We start from the raw sequence: 20,273 nt of genomic DNA, 5'->3' as shown, positions 1-20,273 counted from the left end.
AGCATAAAGAAGTGAACAACACACCAGGAATAAAATCACTGGAATGCAGGTTGGTCACTTTTTTTTTTTTTGCAAAACTGCTTTTATTTTAATTATTTAAAGCATTTCATAATGTGCTAGGAAATGAGATATTGTGTCCTTTGCAAAAGTGATGAAGTCTTAGATCAAAACTCTGACAACACCACATTATTAAATCTTAAGGGTGAAATAAGTGAGTTGCTTTTCTTGCCTTTGAAGATTATTGACTGGGAGATTAGCAAGCCTTCTCCATAATCTCCTCCCAGAAAGAATGAGTGGAAGGAAGGGCAGATGGGAAAGTTTCATCCAAACTCCCTCACTTCCAGATCCTGGAAATCTTTGGTGCCATGGTAACTGTGTTACTAGGTGACCACTCAGGTAAGACTTGAAAACAACAGGCATCTAAACATTATCAGCTCGAGGTTTGGAAACAATTTTCAGTACTTTTCCTCTTTTTTGTTTTCAGATATCAGTCTGGAGGATAATGTGCTGTACTGCAAATCAACTGAAAATAATTTTTATCAAACTTCCTAACTATTCAACCAGCACCCATATAGGAAATAGATTTTAGAGAGAAGTTTCTGAGTTGGAACATCTATAGGAGTGGTACACAAACCATACAGCCCACAGGCCAAAGCTAAACTGCTGTTTGTTTCTGTATATCTTGTGAGTTAAGAATTGCACGAACATTTAAAATTGGTTGAAAAAAAATCAAAGGAAGAATAATACCTTGTGACACCTAAAAATTATATCAAATTCAGACTGCAGTTTGAAAACAATATTTTACTAAAGTACAGCCATACTCAATAACTCACATTGTCCATAGCTGCTTTTGTGTTACAAGAGCAGAGCTGTAATGGTAACAGAGATAACTGGCCCATGAAACCTAAAATTTCCACCATGTAGCCCTTACAAAGAGAGTTTCCCACCCTTGATCTGAAGATATGCATTGCAGGGAAGTCAGATCAGGACGCTAGGTCCCTTCCCTGCCAAGAAGTTTATAACAGGTGCAGTTATAGTTTGTTTAGTCTGCACATGCTCAGTGGCTTGTAAACAACAGACTTTTTTTCCTCACAGTTCTGGAGGCTGGGAAGTCCTACAACAAGGTACCGATGTGGCCCCCTTTTGGTGGAGGCCCTCTTCTGGGTCACAGCTAGGGCCACATCACGTGGCAGACGGGGCTGGGATCAATCTGGAGCCTCTTTTATAGTATGTCACTAATACCACACCTGAGGGCCCCACCCTCATGATTTAAGTACCTCCCCAAACCCCCACCTACTAATACCATCTCCTTTTGGCCTTAGTATTTCAACATATGAATTTGGGGGGAAACATGTTCAGACCACAGCTCGTGACTTCCATGCAGATTCAGGCTGAGCTATGTACATTCCATTCGCTGCTGCTTCTATAATAGAAAATCACGCTGTGATCCCTGTGGCGACCAAACAGGACAGCATCACATGACCGATATGGTCTCACACATTGCACTCTCTGAGGGGTCAGGCCATAGGCTACTTACTCCCGCATGTGTTTCATCCTGGTCCTGGCCATCGCACTGTTGAAAATTGTTGGTTCTGAGGGTGTGTCTGGAGCTGAGCTGGTGGCAGTCCTTGCATCTGAAAATCAAAGCACAGTCCTTACTGACTCCATCAGCACTTAAGCAACTTCAAGGCAACAGTCACGGACAATCAGAAAACAAGCTATTTCACCTTTGCCACAAGGTAATGCCACATTAATTACAGATAAATTCAATTATGACATGCCTATTAAAGAATTTATTCCAAATGACAAGAATATTTACATTTTTAATATGTACAAGGAATTCTGGGACAAAGACTCTATCAGGAAGGATTATTTAAACAAATACTATTATTTTAAAGATGGCCTTTTTATACGGGGGGAAATGCATGAATAGCCTTTGGCCACTATCTTTCAGTAGCTATGAAATTTGCTTTGATGACTGAGGAGTTTTTTCTATTAAGCTTAGTTTTCCCTTTACTTTAACCTCACATCTGAGCATTAGCTTTTTTGCAGTGGAAGGTAAGATGCTGACCAGGGAGTAATCTGCAGCTTTGAACTTCAGCAGGATGCAGCAGAAGGCCAAAGTGGGGTTCAAGAGGTAAAGAGCTGTTAATGAAAGCTGCAGAGTTAGGAAATCTGTTGAGAGCCACAGTTTTTTTTTTTTTTACCAAGATACCTTGGAGACTCTTGCAGAATAGGTGAAAACTGATGGGAAGAAATACTCCACCCACTGAAACAACATTGCTTCCATTTAGAAGCTAAGGCTGCCCCAAGTGAGGGGTTGGGTCATCAAAAGTCAGATCTTCATGTGGCCTGAGTGAGGGGGGCGCAGAGTGCTCTCTGTGTCTTCATCCCTCAGAGCCCCCACAAGGTGCCCCATCCCATCAGGAGAAAACTCTGAGTCCTGAGATTCATTTAGGAACTATATCCGTGCGGTGACTTTGTTACAGCAGGTCCCCATGCTGTGAAACTCCTGCTTTCCCCTCCTAACACACATGACTGTCTGCTTTTTGGACCAAACAAGGAAGTGAGGGCCAACTCCCATTTTGTGGGAGCAAAATTAGTACAGCTTTTTCCCTCTATTTTTAAATTAAAAAGACCAAATGCAAATTCTATTATTTTTTACCCCTGCCTTCTTTGTATACTCCTCTGGGGGCACACAGCCCCACTTTGAACTTTGTGTTTTTACAGACACCATCAAGATGAATATAATCTTGCTTCACTTGGTCAGAATCTCTGGTCTTTCCTCAGGCTCCATCCCTAGATGCGGAGTCACTGGTGAGAACTTTGTAAAGGGCACATTTCAATTAGCTAAGTGAACTGCACGTCCTGCCTGGTACTTCATAGGTAGGTACTCGGGCCTGACGGCTCCCTTTGCTCGCACTCAGGAGGCCACCCTCCAACTCCGAGAGAAACCTGTCTCAGTCTCTGTTACCAGAGATGGCTTCACAGCAGCGTCCTCTCCCAACGGCTGCTTCTTCCCAGAAAAGGCTCTTGTGAGGGGGTGATTGGGGAGGCAGAGCGGTTCACTTCATATTCATGTTGGTTGCTTTTTATAACCATCTTTTCTAGAACCTAAGAAGTTATGAAAACAACAAGCACACCATGCCAAATAACATGCAAGCTCAAAACCCAGCTTTGCCAAGGTGGAAAGGAAGGCTATGTTTCCCATGTCACCCCGAGCAAGCTGGCAATTCTTAGGGCTTATGCAAGGAAAGTTAGAGCAATTTCCCCAGAGCTGCAGCTTATTTCAATCTGGCTACTGGTCCCTTCAATGAGACCCTCAGCATCACTGGGAAAGATGCTAAGCCTTGAGCCCAAGTGTAGAGGTTGGGGCAAAGAGAATTTCAAGCAACAGTCTTGGTGAAGCTTGGTGCTCAGAGCAACTCTTCTCTCAGTGTTTCGTATTCACCAGCCTTTCTCCTTCCACTTTCCAACATGAATAGCAGCTGCTTTACGTCTAAGAAAACGACGACAGGTTCAACAACCGCAACAAAGAACAACTGGGCCAAGTCACAGGCTTCCTCTAATCGGTGGTCACTGAGTCCTGGAGTACAATGTAGACCACTGCTTCTCAAACTCAAGTGTGATCGAATCAGCTAGGAATCCTGTTAAAATGCAGATTCTGACTTAGTATGTGTGGGTAGGGCCTGGGATTCTGCATTTCTAACATGCTCTCAGGTGATACCAGTACTGCTGGACATGGGACCACATTTTGAGTAGCAAATGTGACAAGCTAGCTTTTAATTCGTGGGGTCCAGTGCTACTTGACAATGCAGGACTCTATGTTTAAAAGGCAGGAGAAAAGCTGGTTTCTTTCTCCTGCATTTATCTAGGGACCTGTCCTGGTGTTTTTTACTGGACATTTATTTCATGTCATCTTCCCTTGGGAACTGGGCTAGCTACTCTCAAGAGTGAAAACCTTCACAAAGACCCACGGGCCCCCCTGATTCCAGCCCGCCAGAAGTCGTGTCTGGCCTCCCCTTCCCCCACCCCAGCAGCGGTGGCAGCGGTGGGGGAGGGCAGTGTTGAGGAGGAGGTGCTGTTCAGAGGACTCTCTCCAGGGAGGAGGCCCCAGCGGAGGCTTCAAGACCCTGCCATATGTCCCATTGTCTCAGCAGACTTTATTCATAAGACATAAATTCAAAAATAAGGTTATTAGGAATTCATTAAAATCCCTCCTGAGCCTGGAGCCCCGTGTTGGTTGCATGCCCATAAAGTTCTGGTTCCAAAGGTCTGCTGTCTTGATGTTTTTTAAAAAACAATGAATCCTCAATCCCTAGGTTGATTTTTTAAATTAATCTTCTTTGTTAATTTCAACAGCACTTTCATGCACTTGCACACAGCATGTGCACATGAGATGCCCACACCATGTCAGAGGCACTGATGGCAGCGTGGATCGGGAACTCAACACTCTCACCTCTCCCGGGATTCTGGGAGCCACAGCCTAGGGGCTCAGCCTCTACTGAGTCTGTCCCTTTCTGATCTACCTTTGATGGGTCCTCACCTTTGATTCATCTTCAGCTTTTTCTAGAAACAGTGGATCCTGACGAGGAGCATGGCTTAGACATCACTCTTCTCCTTTCAGGGGTTCTAAGACTGAAGACTGTCTACCAAACAGAGCTTATACCTATGGTGATTTTTCAAAGAGGATATGTGCACAGTGAGGGTAGATTTTAGAGAAAACTCCAACCACTCTATCCTTCCTGTGGGAAGTTCTGAAGGTGCTTGGTCCCGTGTACCTCTGAGAAAAGTCCTGAGGGGTGTGCTGCGTGGCTGAGACCCAGGGGGTCTTCGAGATTGCAGCCAGGGGGCAGCAGCAGATCAGTTGGCATCCATGCCCTGCCTCTTCCACCCACTCCCTGCCTGGGCTGTGTGCTCCGGAGGAGAGCCTGAAGAAGGTGAAAGTGTCAGTCGCTCAGTCGTGTCCGACTCTATGTGACCCCATGGACTGAAGCCCGCCAGGCTCCTCTGTCCGTGGGATTTCCCAGGCAAGAATACTGGAGTGGGTTGCCATTCTTCCTCCAGGGGATCTTCCTGACATGGGGATCAAACCTGCATCTCCTACATTGCAGGCAGATTCTTTACCACTGGGCCACCTGGGAAGCCCCTCATTCAGTAGGACAAAGAGCCAAATGTGCAATGATTCCTTTGGGCCCTTTTACAGAAGGGAGCTTTTTCTGGCTGTCCTAAGTAAACCAGAATACCATGTTTGCTGTCCTGAGTTCAGTCTGCTCTTCTCAAAACAGAAAACTCAAATAATTCTATGCAAATTCATTTCAATTCATCATGGACAACAATAGCACCGACAATAATGACTAAACCTTTTTTGGTGAATAAGTGCCGTGCCCTGGGCATCATGTCATGGGAGGTTCCCAGGAAGTAGGTACATTTTCCAATGACGAAATCAAGGTTTAAGATATTCAGTTCACACAATGAATACCCTATGCAGCTGGGGCTTGACACCAGGCCGAGATTCTGGTCACCCATGTTTAAATGTCCCAGAGGGAATAGCCACTTCATGGTGACCACTTTGCTGGGAGTCAGCCAAGGTGCTCCTTGCCATGTTTTACTTTCCAATACTCTTCACTCCTTCTCCACTCCCCTACCCTTTTCAACTAGTTACTAACTCCTTGACCAAAAAGATTATGTCCTGTTCATCTTTTTTTGAACTTCTTATTCTAAGTGTACAACTCAATGGCGTCGGTACATTCATGATGTGCAACCATTATTACTATCTCCAAAACTTTTTCATCACTCCAAACAGAAACTCTGTAACCATTAAACAATAACTCTCTATTCTCCCCTTCCCAATCCCCTGGCGATATCTAAAGTACTTTCTGTGTCTGTGAATTTTACTGTTCTAAATAACTCATATAAGTGGCACACATGTCCTTTTATGCCTGGCTTATTTCACTGAGCATCATGTTTTCAAGGTCATCCACTTTGTAGCTTGTGTCAGGACCTCCTTTTTTATGGATGAATAATATTCCATTGTGTATATATATATATATATAACTTTTGCTTATTCATTCAACTGTTGGGACAGTTGGGCTGTTTCCACAACAAAAGATAAATGAACAAACAAAATGAGTGTTATGACTAACCCTGCTGTAGGTAGTTTTACAGAGGCCCCTTGTCAGGTTTAGGAAATTCCTTTGTATTCCTAGTTTGGTGATTGTTTTTATCAAGAAAGGGTGTTAGATTTTGTCAAATGTTTTTTTGTATCTATTGAGATGTTCATATAGTTTTTGTCCTTTAGTCTATGACCTTAGTGTATTACATTAATTGATTTTCTGATGTAGAACTATCCTTGCAGTCCTGAGATAAATCTCACTTGGTCATTCTATATAATCCTTAAAATCCTTTTTTTTTTAAATTGCTGTGTTTGGTTTGTTAGTATTTTGTTGATGATTTTTGCATATATAGCCATAATGAATATTGGTCCAGTTTGTTATTTTTTCTTGTAATGTCTTTGGTTTTAGTATCAAATAAACAGCCTCACAGAATGAGTTGGGCAATGTTCTACTGTATACTGTTTTTTAGATGAGTTTGTGAAACTGGTACTAATTCCTCCTTGAATGTTTAGTGGAATTCACCAGTGAAGCATTGTGGGCCTGGTGTTTTCTTTGTTGGAAGTTTTAAAATGACTAATTTGACTTATTTGTTATAGGCCTATTCAGATTTTTTTCTCTTCTTGAGTCAGTTTCAGTAATTTGCATCTTTCTAGAGATTTGTTCTTTCATCTGATTTATCTAATATTTTTCCCCTTGTAATTTATCCTTGTAATCTCTTTAAAGTTGGTGGCAATGTCTCCTTTCTCATTCCTGATTTCTTAACTGTCTTTCTTAAAGGTTGATCAATGTTTTAAACCTTTACAAAGAAACAATTTTTGGTCTCATTGATGTCTTCTATTGTTTTTCTCTTCTTTATTTCATTTATTTCCACTGCAACCTTTACTATTTTCCCCCTTCTGCTTGTTTTGGGTTTCATTTGCTCAAGTTTTTAAGTTCTATAAGGTAAAGCATTTATTTTAGGGGTTCAATAGGTAGGAATTAAAATCAAAGCACCAGCCTTCAGGTTTGGGGACCAGAGTCGTCATTCTGTTTCTAACATCACAAGCAGCATGGTTCTCCAGTCATCTCCCTGGGCTTCAGTTTCCTCACTGTATATTTAAGTGTTTTATTAGACTAAGGGCCTTCTTTCAATTCAAACCTTCTATGATCTGTAAGACATATCCCCAGACCTTCAGGGTTATAGACTTTACTTGGGAAGGTAACACACCAACAAAGATGAAGAGCAATCAAAGGGACCAAATGTGAAGAGACAGATGGCTGGGACCAACAATGAAAGTTACAGGCATTACTGAACATCAGGCACCATCATTCCGGAGCCACTCCCCACCTGGGAAATGTCGGCTGGTGAGGCTTGATACCACCCCATGGGAGTGTTTTGACAATGAGATGAAAACAAAATGATCTGAAGAGACATCAAGCAACTAGAAGCTGTGTTTTTTTAAGAATGCAAAGTGCCGCTCATGATAGTACTATTGTCAGGATCCCTCCTACTTCTATGGTCTCTCTTAAATAGCAAAGCTATTTTCCCTGCAGAAGTGACAGCTTGATGATCCTGACATTTCACCAGCAGAGATTCTTCTCTCATTTCTTCCAAAGTTTCACTTTATTCATTCCAGTTGCTGGATGAATGACCTTGATTATAAAACAAAAACCTGCATTTGCACTTCCTGCAGAACACCCTACCACATGGGTGATGAGCTGAGGCAGGCACCACAGGGCTGGATATTTTGGCAAACGAGCTCTCCCTTAAGATCCTGGGACACTGCTTAGTCAGGAATCCTCACAGACACTGTCCTTGGTGCTCAGCATGTTTAGAATGCTTCTCACCTCATCTCCTTCAACCCCTCTCTTTCTCTCAGTTGCCCACAGAATACTCAGGGTGTCCTTGACAGACACCCCACTCTGCCCAGATTATTGCGAAGGTATAGCTTCATGGCCCACAATTTCTTTCTCCTCCAGGACACTGTGAGAGCAGTCCCCACTTACTGAGAAGCTTAGCTGACCCACATCTTTGTGGACACCTTCCTTGAGTATCTCCCATGATGATACTGGACCTCAGGGTGTCGATACAGTGGGTTAAGAATCTTTGAAGCAGGTCGGTCTCCGCCTTCACCATGTTATCCCAACCCCAGAGATGGAGTTGTAGCGCCCAAATTTCCTTTCAAGGAAAGACATGTTACCCAGCTGGCGGGAGTAGAGGACACAGACAGACTGCAGCCGCAGTCCCTGCAGAAACGCCCTCAGTGGCAGAGCCGCATTGCCAAGGTTATGCCCTTCCCATGTGCCCCTGACACGAAGCAACTCGTCACGGTTGAGGTAGAAAGCCTGATCATTTTGTCCTGCACAGGCAACCCCGAATTCTGACCCCCACAAGGGTTCAGGTAAGGCTTGTCGGGCCGGCATCACTCTGCAGCTTCTCCTCCACCTCATCCTGCTTCCCTTCCTTCCTGTCCACAGAGGCCCATCCTGAATAATTGTCCTCCCACCCAGCTCCATGTCAGAGGCTTCTTCCCAAAGAACCCATGACATGCGGGGTGGGGGCTGGCAGACAGGGGGCACACAGGTGGTTGTCTTGAAGCCCTCAGCACGGTGAGTATTTGATGAGTGATAATAAAAATGACAATGTAACCTCCCCCAACCCCACCACAATCCCCAGCTCTCTCAGAGAACTGTTTCTATAGGAACAGGGCAGCAGTCAGCAGCTAAGGAAGTTGTTGCCAACCCTGCAGCAGCAGCTGAGTCCCAGCCAAACCCCAGGAGGAGGCTGGAGAAGAAAGCAGACAGGAGGAAGGGACGAAGATGGCCCAAGAGAGAACCACCCCCAGATGTTTCCAGTAGGAAGGGAGCCGGGGCACATAAGGATGAGTGTGTGAGCTGCCTTAGGGAACTGCGGTCTGGGTCCTGACTCTGTGATGTTTGACCAGTTACAAAACTTCCGTGACTCAGTTTCCTCACCTGTATGAAAAAAAAAAAAAATCTGTTTTTTAGGGCTTTGGCAAAGCCTAAATGCAAAGATCTATATAAAGGTATGTTGCTGTCAGTACATGTATGCTGCCTCCCTGGCCCCCAGGGTCCTCACCCCACTGCTTTGCACAGGGCAGTTTCTCAATAAATAAATAGCACCCCACTGCCTCTATCAAAATTAATTAGTTGGGAAACAAAAGTGGGTCAGCTTGGAGAGGAAACCTGCTACTCACAGGGGAGATGATAAATACCAGAAGATAGGAAATAAACTTTCTATTTTTATTACATAGTTATTTCACACAACAAATATTCAACAGAATTGCATGGAAGATTAAAAACAACAGGAGTTCAGGGGTTTGCAAATGGCCATTTCCTTTTGAATACATCAGAAGAGGTCTCTAAGAACAGTACATTTCAACTTGAAAAAAAAAAAAAAAAAAAGAGGGAGTGTCTATTTTAGGATTGAGGCAGAGCAATTAAATGTGTCATCAGGGTAAAAGGTTTGTGGAGGCCAGACCCTAACTTTTTCAGCTGCGCTTACCTTGAGGAGACAGTAGCCAGCGTTTGGGAGTTTCATTATTCTGGGGTGCTTACATGGAGAATCAGCTTTAGAAACAAAATCTGTTTTTCTGTAACAGAAGATTGGGCTGGCTTCCAAACTGACTCAAATGTTCAGGTAAGCATATCAGCACTCCCCTCTTCTTTCAACAGAAAGGAATCACAGAGGCCATCCATGGTCATCGTGGATAAATTAGAAAACATGGGAGGGAAAGTCCCTCAGAGAGCCATTGGTATCACTGTGTGTGCATGCGTGTGTATCAACTATAGTTTATTTCCTAATAACACCTCTCATGCCAATGAATATGTAACTACATCATCATTTTTAATAAACTGAGATGAACTTCTTTATTCTAGAAGACATATTAGCCCTTACTGCTAGGCATTTATTTTGATTCTCAATTTTTACTATTGTAAACCACACTGCCCTGAGAATCTTTGTACGTATTTCTCTTTACACACAACTCTGATTATTCCTTTAAGATAAATTCCTAGATATAGACTTGCTGGGTCAAAAAATATTTTAATCTTTCAGGTTAGTTTAACCTAGATGTTGAAAGCCAAACTTACTCTAGGTTGTAATTAACACTGTTTTCAAGGGGGTCACAAATACATTAAAGATGCAATGTGAGGCACCTTTAGTAAAAACTTGATTCAATTTATGAAAATCTAAAATCGAATATAAGCATTTTCTTTATAAAGCCTTAACTGGAAGTGAGAGCCCAGTGGTTCTCAAAGTCTCTGAATCAGCAGCATCAGTATCATGTGGGAAAATGTTAGAGATGCAGATTTCTGGGGCCCACACAAACCTATTGAATCAGAATCTCTAGGGGTGGTACCCAGCGATCAGGTTCTCATGTGGAGTTCATCACTTCCTGCCTGGAGTTTCAGTCATTTTGTCTACAGATAATGATAAAGCCAGAAGTTCCCTGAAAACATGAAGTGTGTCTGATATTGCTCTGTGAGCCCTATGATGGCTTATGTCAGAAAATACTTGATAGATGTGTCATCATTTGTAATGCAGGCTTATACATTTCCAACTTTTCACATAAATAAACTAGTAGAACTTCAAAATGAACTGGATAAGAAATCCTCTACCCTGAAAAACGGGTGGACAGTCTTTTGTCAGTGACACAGCTTTACGGACCCAACCAGAGTGGCCTCAAAAAGCAACTGGTCTGGTGCATAATCACTGCTGATAGAATAGCTCGACACTGCCCCTTTGAGAATGAGCTGTGTCTAAAGTTCAAATGGCCAGGATGACTTGTCATTCACTGGGCCTCTAACACCCACCTCTCTCTGGAAGGCACTTCAATGGCCATCTGTCCCGCCTGCACACACACCCTGGAGCATCACTGAGACTCTTCTGGGGCCAAGATGGATGACAAGAGGCCGTGTCCCTTTCACCCCTTCTAAGCTGATGGTGTGGAATTCAAGTCTCAGCTGGAGACTCAGCTGAGCAGACTCAGGACCAGGTCTTCCGCTTCTGCAGGTAGGCATTCCATGGAGTCTATCGCCAGCTGGCACTGCTGTTGGCATCTATTCAGGAGAGCACACTGGACAGCTTCTTACCTTTCCACACAGCATCAAACCTGACAACTGCTGCCGAAGCAAACGGCTTCCTCTGCGGTCAGCAGCACAGAAAAGAATGGAAGAATACCCCACCTCCCCCCGCTGCTGATCACCTACTCCTGTGAAAGACAAAAGAGGGGCTGTATCCCCAGGACACTGCCCGGGCCATCTCTCCTCCACTTATCTAGGCACTTTTAAGGTCTATCCTTATCATTACTGCAGTACACAGTCATTATTATTCTAGACTTCACATTCCCCCTTCCTGTGTAGGAGAATCCTCCTCTTCATGAGTCCAGCACCCACAAAAGCAGCTACGGATGCCAGAAGGTCACTTCCCAGCCTCCACACCATCAGGGAGCAGGCACACGGCCAGCCTCTGAGGTGCTCCCCAGACTTACTATCAGAAGTTGCACTGAGGAGGAGTGAAGCTTGAGGAGGCCATCCAGACAGGGGTGGGGCCCCAGCCACGGGCAGCCTGGCAGCCACGCTCCACCACCATCATTTGTAGCCTTGAGGATGTTCAAGCTGCCCTAAGGGGCCGCATGTGGAGGGGAGCTGAGACCTCAGGCAACTTGCAGTGGAAGTGAGTGAGTGAGTTGCCAAGAGGTGTCTCCAGCTCCAGTCAAGTCTTCCCATGATCACTGTCCTAAGGACATCTGACTGCAACCTCGAGGAAGACCCTGAACCAGCACTCCACAGCCAAGCGGCCCCTGGATTCATGACCCACAGAAACCACGAGAGGTACAGAGGACTATTGCTGTTTTCTGCCAGTGTGTTTCTGAGTATGTGTTAATAAAGCCACAGTTTAAGCACCAAGTTTTTTCAGAGGGTCAGGATAAGAAACTAATATATGGAGAATGTTTCTGTTTCATGTTTGCAATAGAACTGTGTTGCTAAGTTTTTGTAAAGACCTTAATAGACATCTACATTTTGTAGATGTCCTCTGGAGATGGATAAAAAAATCTTAAAATTCATGTGAGAAAACACATGTCAGAGGATAGGAATATTTGAAAAAATATGAAAATTAGAAGGTGAATGTCTTATCAGACATTAAAACATTCCATAAAGGCAGTGTAATGAGAACACTCTGGTACTGATAGAGGATTAAGAAGCTAGATCGGTGGGCCAAAAACAGAGGCAGAAATAAATAATATCCAGGAGTTGGAATATAAAAAATAATTTAAATGGAAAGAATAGATTTTATTGGTGTAAAAACCTGAAGTGTGTAAAATAAGACAATAGCAATTTCTAGAATGAAATTTAGGAGGCTATATAGAAAACACTCTTAAAAAACAGTGGAGGAGGAATGAATTAGGAATTTGGAATTAACACATACACACTACTATATATTAAATAGATAACCAACAAGGATCTGCTGAATAGCACAGAGAACTATACTCAATAAAGCTTACAAGAAAAGAATTTGAAATCTAAATCACTGTGCTGAGCACCTGAAATTAACATAACATTGTAAATCAACTATACTTCAATAAAAAAAGAAGGGAATACATAAAAATACTGAATCACTATGTTGTATACCTGAAAAAAATTTTATGGTGATAACTTTTAGATTATGCTTATATTGTTTTGGTCAATTGTACACCAACAATATTTGAAAAAATTAAGCTGAAAAACTTAAAAAAAAAAAACAGAAAAGCTAGAATATATAAAAGTCAAGTCACATTTGCCTACTTAAAAAATAAAAAATTCCCCCACCAAAATTCCAAAAGAGACAATAAATAGAATTAATAGACATAAAACAGACTAGGGAAACTTTGCTACACATGATAGAAAGGGGGTATTAATAATTTTATAATAACTCAGCTTAATAAATTGAACACTAAGTCAAGTGCAATGGCAGTGACTATTTCCACACAAAAGAGCATGGGATATTAAAGATCCTAATAAATACCTTTCACAAAGAAAAGACTTTGTTTAGGAAAAATAATAAAAATTAGCTACCAAGACAGTTCATGCCATATTCCCCAGTGTGAGGATTTGAACTGCTCACCATTCTGTCAGCCTGTTCCTTCTACCTGTTCCTGTCTCTGTTTCTCCCTGTCCTATCCTTTCCGCCTGCAGGGTCTTCCTCTCCATCTTTTCATGGCCATATCTATCCTCACATCATGAACAAGCTCAGATTCTGCCTTCTCCTTGAAGCATCCATGGTGGCTCCATCCCTCAACTAAAAGCCATCCCCCCACTTTCTGAATCCTTCTCTTGTTACATAGTTATTTAGGCCCTTGTCTTGGTTCTTCTCTGAAATCGTAGGCCTTTAATGGCAGGATCCAGGCCTAACACATCATTGCCATCTACTACCATTCCTCAACAAAGTATATAAACTTTGATGAAATCCTAATGTGCAAGAAATAAAGGAATAGATGACTGCTGAGTTTCTTTCTTAGCTAGGTAAACTTGATTCCTGGAACATTTTTCTAGATAATAGGAAAACACAGAAAGTTCTTTGCTAAGAAGATGTTACTAAGAGTGATTAATAATACTGTTTTAGGAATTTATTTAAATTACAAAGCCTTTCTCTACCTCCTTCCCATCACCACACACCTGCCAAATGAATGTGCCTGGCATGGTAGCAGACACATAGCAGGTTCTCTGTAAATAGCCACTAATTCTGAATCTATTTTAATCTTTCAAGTTTCAAAGAATTTCTAGAAACTATTAAATTTTTATCAGATATAAATCTATGAAGACAGAAGGGTAGTGGCAAGTTTTGCCCATTGCACATCAAAATGATCCAAGTGGTTTTTAATCCAAAAAATATCCCTCCTCTCCTCCAAATGCAGTGGTTTCAAAGTGTCAGTAACCAAAGATAAGACAGTATGTTGAATCACTCTAATTATTACATGAAATTCTTTTCTGTCAAGGTGAAAATCACAATAGTGCAAGGTTAAATGGCTGTCAGTCATCACTACATTTAACAGCTTAAGGTCTGAAGAGCTTAAGCAAAGGAAGTTTTGAAGGGATTCCAAAGCCCTGATGTCTTCTCTGGTCTCTATCAGTCATATTGTTTAATGGAGATTAAACAGTAATTACCAACGTTCAATGGAAGAACTGAAGGGTAACAAATTTCAAAAAAGCCAAACTGATCAGACATGTTAACACACTAAAGAAATCATAATGGGCAGAGAGGTTTGGAAGCATCTCTTGTGTTCTAATGACTTCTGTGACAACATCCTGCTTGGAGTTACAAAACAAGCCTTTTTATAAATAGTTGACCCGACTTGTATCATTCTGCTGATGTCTTCTCTATAGAAGTACAGCTAATTTCCCAGTTGTTAAAAGGGCTACTCTTCATTTGTTGCCTTGGTTCCTAATCTGGTTACTAAGAAACACAGAGACAGAATTTTCCTTTTTAAAGGAAAACAGAGGTCATCTTTGGCCTTTACTGGCTAGTGATGGGCCTGAACAGTTACTATAGCAACAGCATGTGTTGTCTGTGGAATGAGAGCCCATAATCAGTCCCCCATCTCAAGTCACTTCTTTCAAAACATCCTCCTTATTGTTTGTTAAAGCTGATTTTTTTCTGACCATGCTTAAGAACCAGTGATACCCTAGTCCACACGATAAAGTACAAGATCCTTAACCTGGCACCAAGGTTCCCCATGGGCTTGGTCCTGTGCATCCAGATTTGCTGATCCCTTCCTCACACCTTACACTGAAGCAGCACCAGCCTTCTTGACAGTTCCATGGATACACCCAGTTGTTTCATATTTCTGAGCCCTCTACTGTTTGATCCTTTCTAGGGGACACTTCCTCTTTCTGACCACCTAGCCACTCTACTTACCTTTCCATTCATTCATCTACTGACTACTGAAAACTGCTGTGTGCCAGGCTATGTGCCCGACTCTGAAAACACTGGTGTGGATAAGACCTTGTCCTGCCCTCAGGGACCTGGGCAGTCATAAGCCTCCCCCTCCTCTGCAGAGCTCTCCCCCAGCTGCACGTCCAGAGTGGGCCGCTCCCACCCACCTCGCTTGTTCCCGGTGTGCTGTCCCCCTCACAGTGCCCTGTAGTTACCTGCTCCCTGACTAGACTGGGAGCTCACCAAGGGGGGACCTTGTTTCCTCCATCACTCTGTGATACCTGGCTTATCATATGTGTGTCATAAACATAATAGGGAAGGAAGGGGAGGTGGGGAGATAGGTTGCACATGTCAACCATCAAAGAAAGTTTCATGTTTTGAAGCATCTTCCCTCAGTGAAATGGCTGTTGCCTGCATCTCTGGCTGTCCCCCAGACACCCCAGGCATTTCTGGCCTTTCCTATTCCCTTAAAAAGTGTTTTGTTCTCCTTTCCTCACCTAATTCTACCTAAGATCCCTCAGCATTCTGTTCATGATTGGCCTTGCCTTCTTGTACTCCATGGGGAAATTTGAGGCGAACTTAAGGCTTCAGAAATGAGGTGCCTCCATTTGGGAGGGTATGTCCTCCATGGATAAAAGAAGCACCAAGTGGATGACACTGTTACAAAGCTTTGTGCTGGTCTATCCAGGACCACACTTGGTGGCTGGGACCATGTTGCAAATAGGTTTCAATATCTGAATCTTCATACAGTGCCTCGAACCCACCTAAATGTCTGACACAGATGCTGAGGATGATGAAAAAATACAATATTGGTTCCAGCAAAGCTCGGTAACTCTTGTATACAGAGCCAGATAGCCCAGCAGACACCTACATCACTATAAAAAGAAGAAAATTCCTAGAAGAAGCTATTTTCATTTTGCCTTATAATCAAGTTCTCTGTGATTTTAAGAAATATATATATTTTTTAGTTTTAGTAGCATTTTGTTTGAATTATAAATTAGGGTGGATGTGCAGGGCTTAAGGGCATTAAATCCATGGCTTTCAAAGTATGGTCTGGATCTAGAATATCAGCATCACCTGGGAACTTGTCAGAAACAAATTCTAAGGCACACAGTGCACCTGCATCTTCCCAAGGCCTTAAGTTATTCGGATGCCTGTTCAAGTGTGAGAACTACCTGACCTTGATATATTCAGGAGACTCAGATACTGAACCAGAAATTCAAAAAGCCACCTTCTACTTGGGGATTCCTTGAAGCTCCACAAATGTTTTCTCATCCACCCTCTCCACTCACCAGGGACACAGGAAGGGGAAGCATCCCTGCCCCTGTTTCACATGGAAATCAAACAGTCTGGGGTAAACCGCTGCCAGCAGCATCTTCAGGGCAACAGTTACAACATACTTGGTCCAAAGAACCAGAAGGATATTTGCATCTGTTGTTCCTCCTCTCTTGTCCAGGGTTGGCAGAAACTCTCGAAAATATCTGTGGAAGATAATTAAGACCTGGCATGCTCAATGGGCAACTGGATATTGCCATTGCATGGGCTGATGCTGCCTGTGAGTGAAGTATGTCAATCATCAATTCAGTTCAGTTCAGTCGCTCAGTCATGTCCAACTCTTTGTGACCCCATGGACTGCAGCATGCCAGGCCTCCCTGTCTATCACCAGCTCCCAGAGCTTGCTCAAACTCATGTCCATCAAGTCAGTGATGCCATCCAACTATCTCATCCTCTGTCGTCCCCTTCTGCTCTGGCCTTCAATCTTTCCCAGCATCAAGGTATTTTCCAATGAGTTAGTTCTTTGCATCAGGTGGCCAAAGTATTGGAGTTTCAGCTTCAGCATCAGTCCTTCCAATGAATATTCAGGACTGATTTCCTTTAGGATTGACTGGTTTGATCTCCTTGCAATCCAAGGGACTCTCAAGAGTCTTCTCCAACACCACAGTTCAAAAGCATCAGTTCTTCGGTGCTCAGCTTTCTTTGTCGTCCTACTCTCACATCCATACATGACTGCTGGAAAAACCATAGCTTTGACTAGACGGACATTTGTCGGCAAAGTAATGTCTCTGCTTTCAAATGTGCTGTCTAGGTTGGTCATAACTTTTCTTCCAAGGAGCAAGCGTCTTTTAATTTCATGGCTGCAGTCACTGTCTGCAGTGATTTTGGAGCCCAAGAAAAAGTCTCTCACTGTTTCCATTGTTTTCCCATGTATTTACAACGAAGTGATGGGACCAGATGCCATGATCTTCATTTTTTGAATGCTGAGTTTTAAGCCAGCTTTTTCACTCTCCTCTTTCACTTTAATCAAGAGGCTCTTCAGTTCCTCTTCACTTTCTGCCATAAGGGTGGTGTCATCTGCATATCTGAGGTTATTGATACTTATCCTGCAAGTCTTGATTTCAACTTGTGCTTCATCCAGTCTGGCATTTCACATGATGTACTCTGCATATAAGTTAAATAAGCGGGGTGACAATAAATAGCCTTGACATACTCCCTTCCTGATTTGGAACCAGTCTATTGTTTCAAGTCTGGTTCTAACTGTTGCTTCTTGACCTGCATACAGATTTCTCAAGTGGCAGATAAGGTGGTCTGATATTCCCATCTCTTGAAGAATTTTCCACAGTTTGCTGTGATCCACATAGTCAAAGACTTTGGCATAGTCAATAAAGCAGAAGTAGATGTTTTTCTGGAACTCTCTTGCTTTCTTTATGATCCAACGGATGTTGGCAACTTAATCTCTGGTTCCTCTGCCTTTTCTAAATCCAGCTTGAACATCAGGAAGTTCTTAGTTGACTTACTGTTGAAGCCTGGCTTGGAGAACTTTGAGTATTACTTTGCTATTATATGAGATGAGTGCAATTGTGCAATAGTTTTAAAACTATAGAACAAACTACTGCACAATGGCATTCGGTGTCAGTCATGGAGGGTTCCTGTTTAAGTGACAGGGCTTATACTCAGACACACCGAAGTTTCCATTGCCCCTTGGATCGTGTTAACATTCAGACGTATATCAAAAACCATAACCGTTAATAAGCTCTAACTGTGTCTGTAGTTGACAAATCTCCCAAAGTGCAGTTAGAGCAATGCAACTACTGTCTACCTGAGCAATCTCATGCCCAATGAGACCACATGAGGGGATGTCTTCACGGCTCTTGTGTAATGGCAAAGAAGCTCCAGGAATCCAGAAAGCCATCATACCCTCATCTGCAATGAGTACCTCCCCAGACAGGTGTTCCTGAGGCTTGCTGCCCCTCATGTCTGTCCGGCAGGCCATTCCTTCCCTCCCCCTTCCCACACACACTTAGCAGTTTAGCTTTCCCCTTTCTCTGTTCCTCAATCACTCACCACTCACCCATCTGCTTTCTGTCTTCTCAAAGTCACTGACAGCCCTGACCTGCTCCCACCTCTTCTCTGGTTCCCCTTGTTTCTGAAGGTTTATATCAGCTTTATTCCATTGCTGTCACTTTGGCGGCACTCCTGGCAGAGATGAATGTGTATTTTTATTCCAAGTTCTCATGCTCACTTATAAAATCAAACAGTCTTTAAGGGAATTTAGATATCATCTATCCAATCCAGCACTTTATTTTTTGCAGTGGAATCTTTTTTTAAGACACAATCTTATGTTGAAATCTAATTTATAAAACAGATAAGAGTGAAACTGTTTTGGTTGAAGCCGGGAAAGGAGCAGAGTCTGCATCTAATTTCTCTTAAAATATTTAAAAATATTTGTTAAGGGCCTCTTCTGCACCAAGTTCTATGTTAGACAGGGCTTCTCAGGATCTCCCTACCCCTTGATAGCTTCTGCAGATCTCCAAGGAACCCAATTTGAAAATTACTGAGCTACTCTAACTGAGGTCCAGAGAGAGGGAGCGTGCTTTGCCAAAGGACAGCCTTCCTGGCCTGCTAATTTGAAACTTGGGATAAATGCACCTCATAGAGATACTGATGGGCAACTAAACAGGTCACAGGATGACGACCAGGAGGAAAAACCAGAGAGCTGTGTTATGAGTGAGGCTTCTCACATGCAGATGTGGAAGAAGCTAGAAAAAGGCTATAAATTGTGCATATACTCCTAACAAAATATTGGTGAATGCTGGCATGCATGAAAACTTCATCTTTATTCCTGTGATTCCCTTTGAAGGGACTGCTTTTGGTCACACAATTGAAAAATTTAAAATAAAAATTCACCATCAAATTTCAAAGAAAAAAAGATCTCACCCCTTTTCACCCAGGACCTATAAAAATAGAGTTCTCCCTTGGCATCCCTGAGGGACTGAGCCCTTGTGAATACCAAAGCCTGGGGCCCCTCAAGCCTCTGCACACAAAGGCCTGGTACAGTGAATGCAGGTGGCCCTCAGGGCTGAAGGTGCTTCCATCCAGGGCAGGTTCCATCTGGGAAAGTGAAACCTGCAGATGACAGACTGTATCCTCTGATATTCTATTTCTGTCAGGTGAAAATTTACCATCAGTGCCGGAAGTGATCCTGATTGGGTTTGTTGGGTTAAAAAAGGAAGAAAATAAGAAATAGGGTTTTATCTTTGAAGCCCAGCAATCCCATTCATCAAGACCAAGAATGCTAAAGAAATTTTAGCTCTGTTTTTCAGACCAAATCTCTTCCAGTAACTGGCTAACCTTCAGAATGATGATACTTTCAGCTTGAATGAATGTAGTGTTTCTACAGGACCGGTGAGGTAGAAAGATTCCTCTCCCAGAAAACCTATAAAACCTATTACTGCACCCTCCCAGACCACCACTGGATCACAGTGGACCATTGAATTTAATGATTTCATCCTTGGAGACCCACGGTCACCGAACAACAAGGATAAATAATTCTTCTTTCTATTTCCTGGTCCGTGGGCCAGATATTCAACCTCTGTTGGCCTGTCTCATTTTTCAAATGAGGAGGTTAGACTAAAATATCTAAGCTTTCTACTTGTTGGCTATTCCATTAGATTCAATAGGTATCAGTATATTTTGGAATCTGAAGAGACTTACTCACCTAGAGTGGTGCAGCCCAGCACATGCTCCAAACACCTGGCCAGAGCTTCAATATCACTGTCCTGTCAGAACAAGAGAGATTTACTTCTCTGGGTGGTAAATGTGGAAAAATGTTCTCGCTACATGTAGGCAAGAGAAAACACACAAAAATCTAATTGCAAACTTATTGTATGATTCCATTTTTTGAAAAGAAAACTCTATATGTGTAGCCACATCTTCTCCCTCATGGCAATCTATATATTAGTGTC

The 20,273-nt window shown here is 42.7% G+C and overlaps 1 protein-coding gene across 6 annotated transcripts in view; it reads right to left on the bottom strand.

Annotated features, from left to right (window-relative positions):
• Positions 1–20,273, bottom strand: part of NEK11 (NIMA related kinase 11) — a 279,485-nt gene that overhangs the window by 51,796 nt on the left and 207,416 nt on the right. For 4 of the 6 annotated variants that reach the window (XM_061167582.1, XM_061167584.1, XM_061167587.1 and 1 more), the window contains 2 exons: positions 20,027–20,087; positions 1,538–1,634 (listed from right to left, as the gene is read on the bottom strand). In XM_061167582.1, the coding sequence (XP_061023565.1) occupies positions 1,538–1,634; positions 20,027–20,087 (158 nt within the window). Of the gene's footprint in view, positions 1–686; positions 1,424–1,537; positions 1,635–18,714; positions 19,524–20,026; positions 20,088–20,273 lie in introns of those variants that run through there. The other 2 variants (XM_061167586.1, XM_061167585.1) reach the window with 2 other exon arrangements.

This window comes from Dama dama, chromosome 19 (assembly GCF_033118175.1).
Source record: "Dama dama isolate Ldn47 chromosome 19, ASM3311817v1, whole genome shotgun sequence".
Lineage (NCBI taxonomy): Eukaryota > Metazoa > Chordata > Mammalia > Artiodactyla > Cervidae > Dama > Dama dama.
This window is presented reverse-complemented; position numbering and strand designations above follow the sequence as displayed.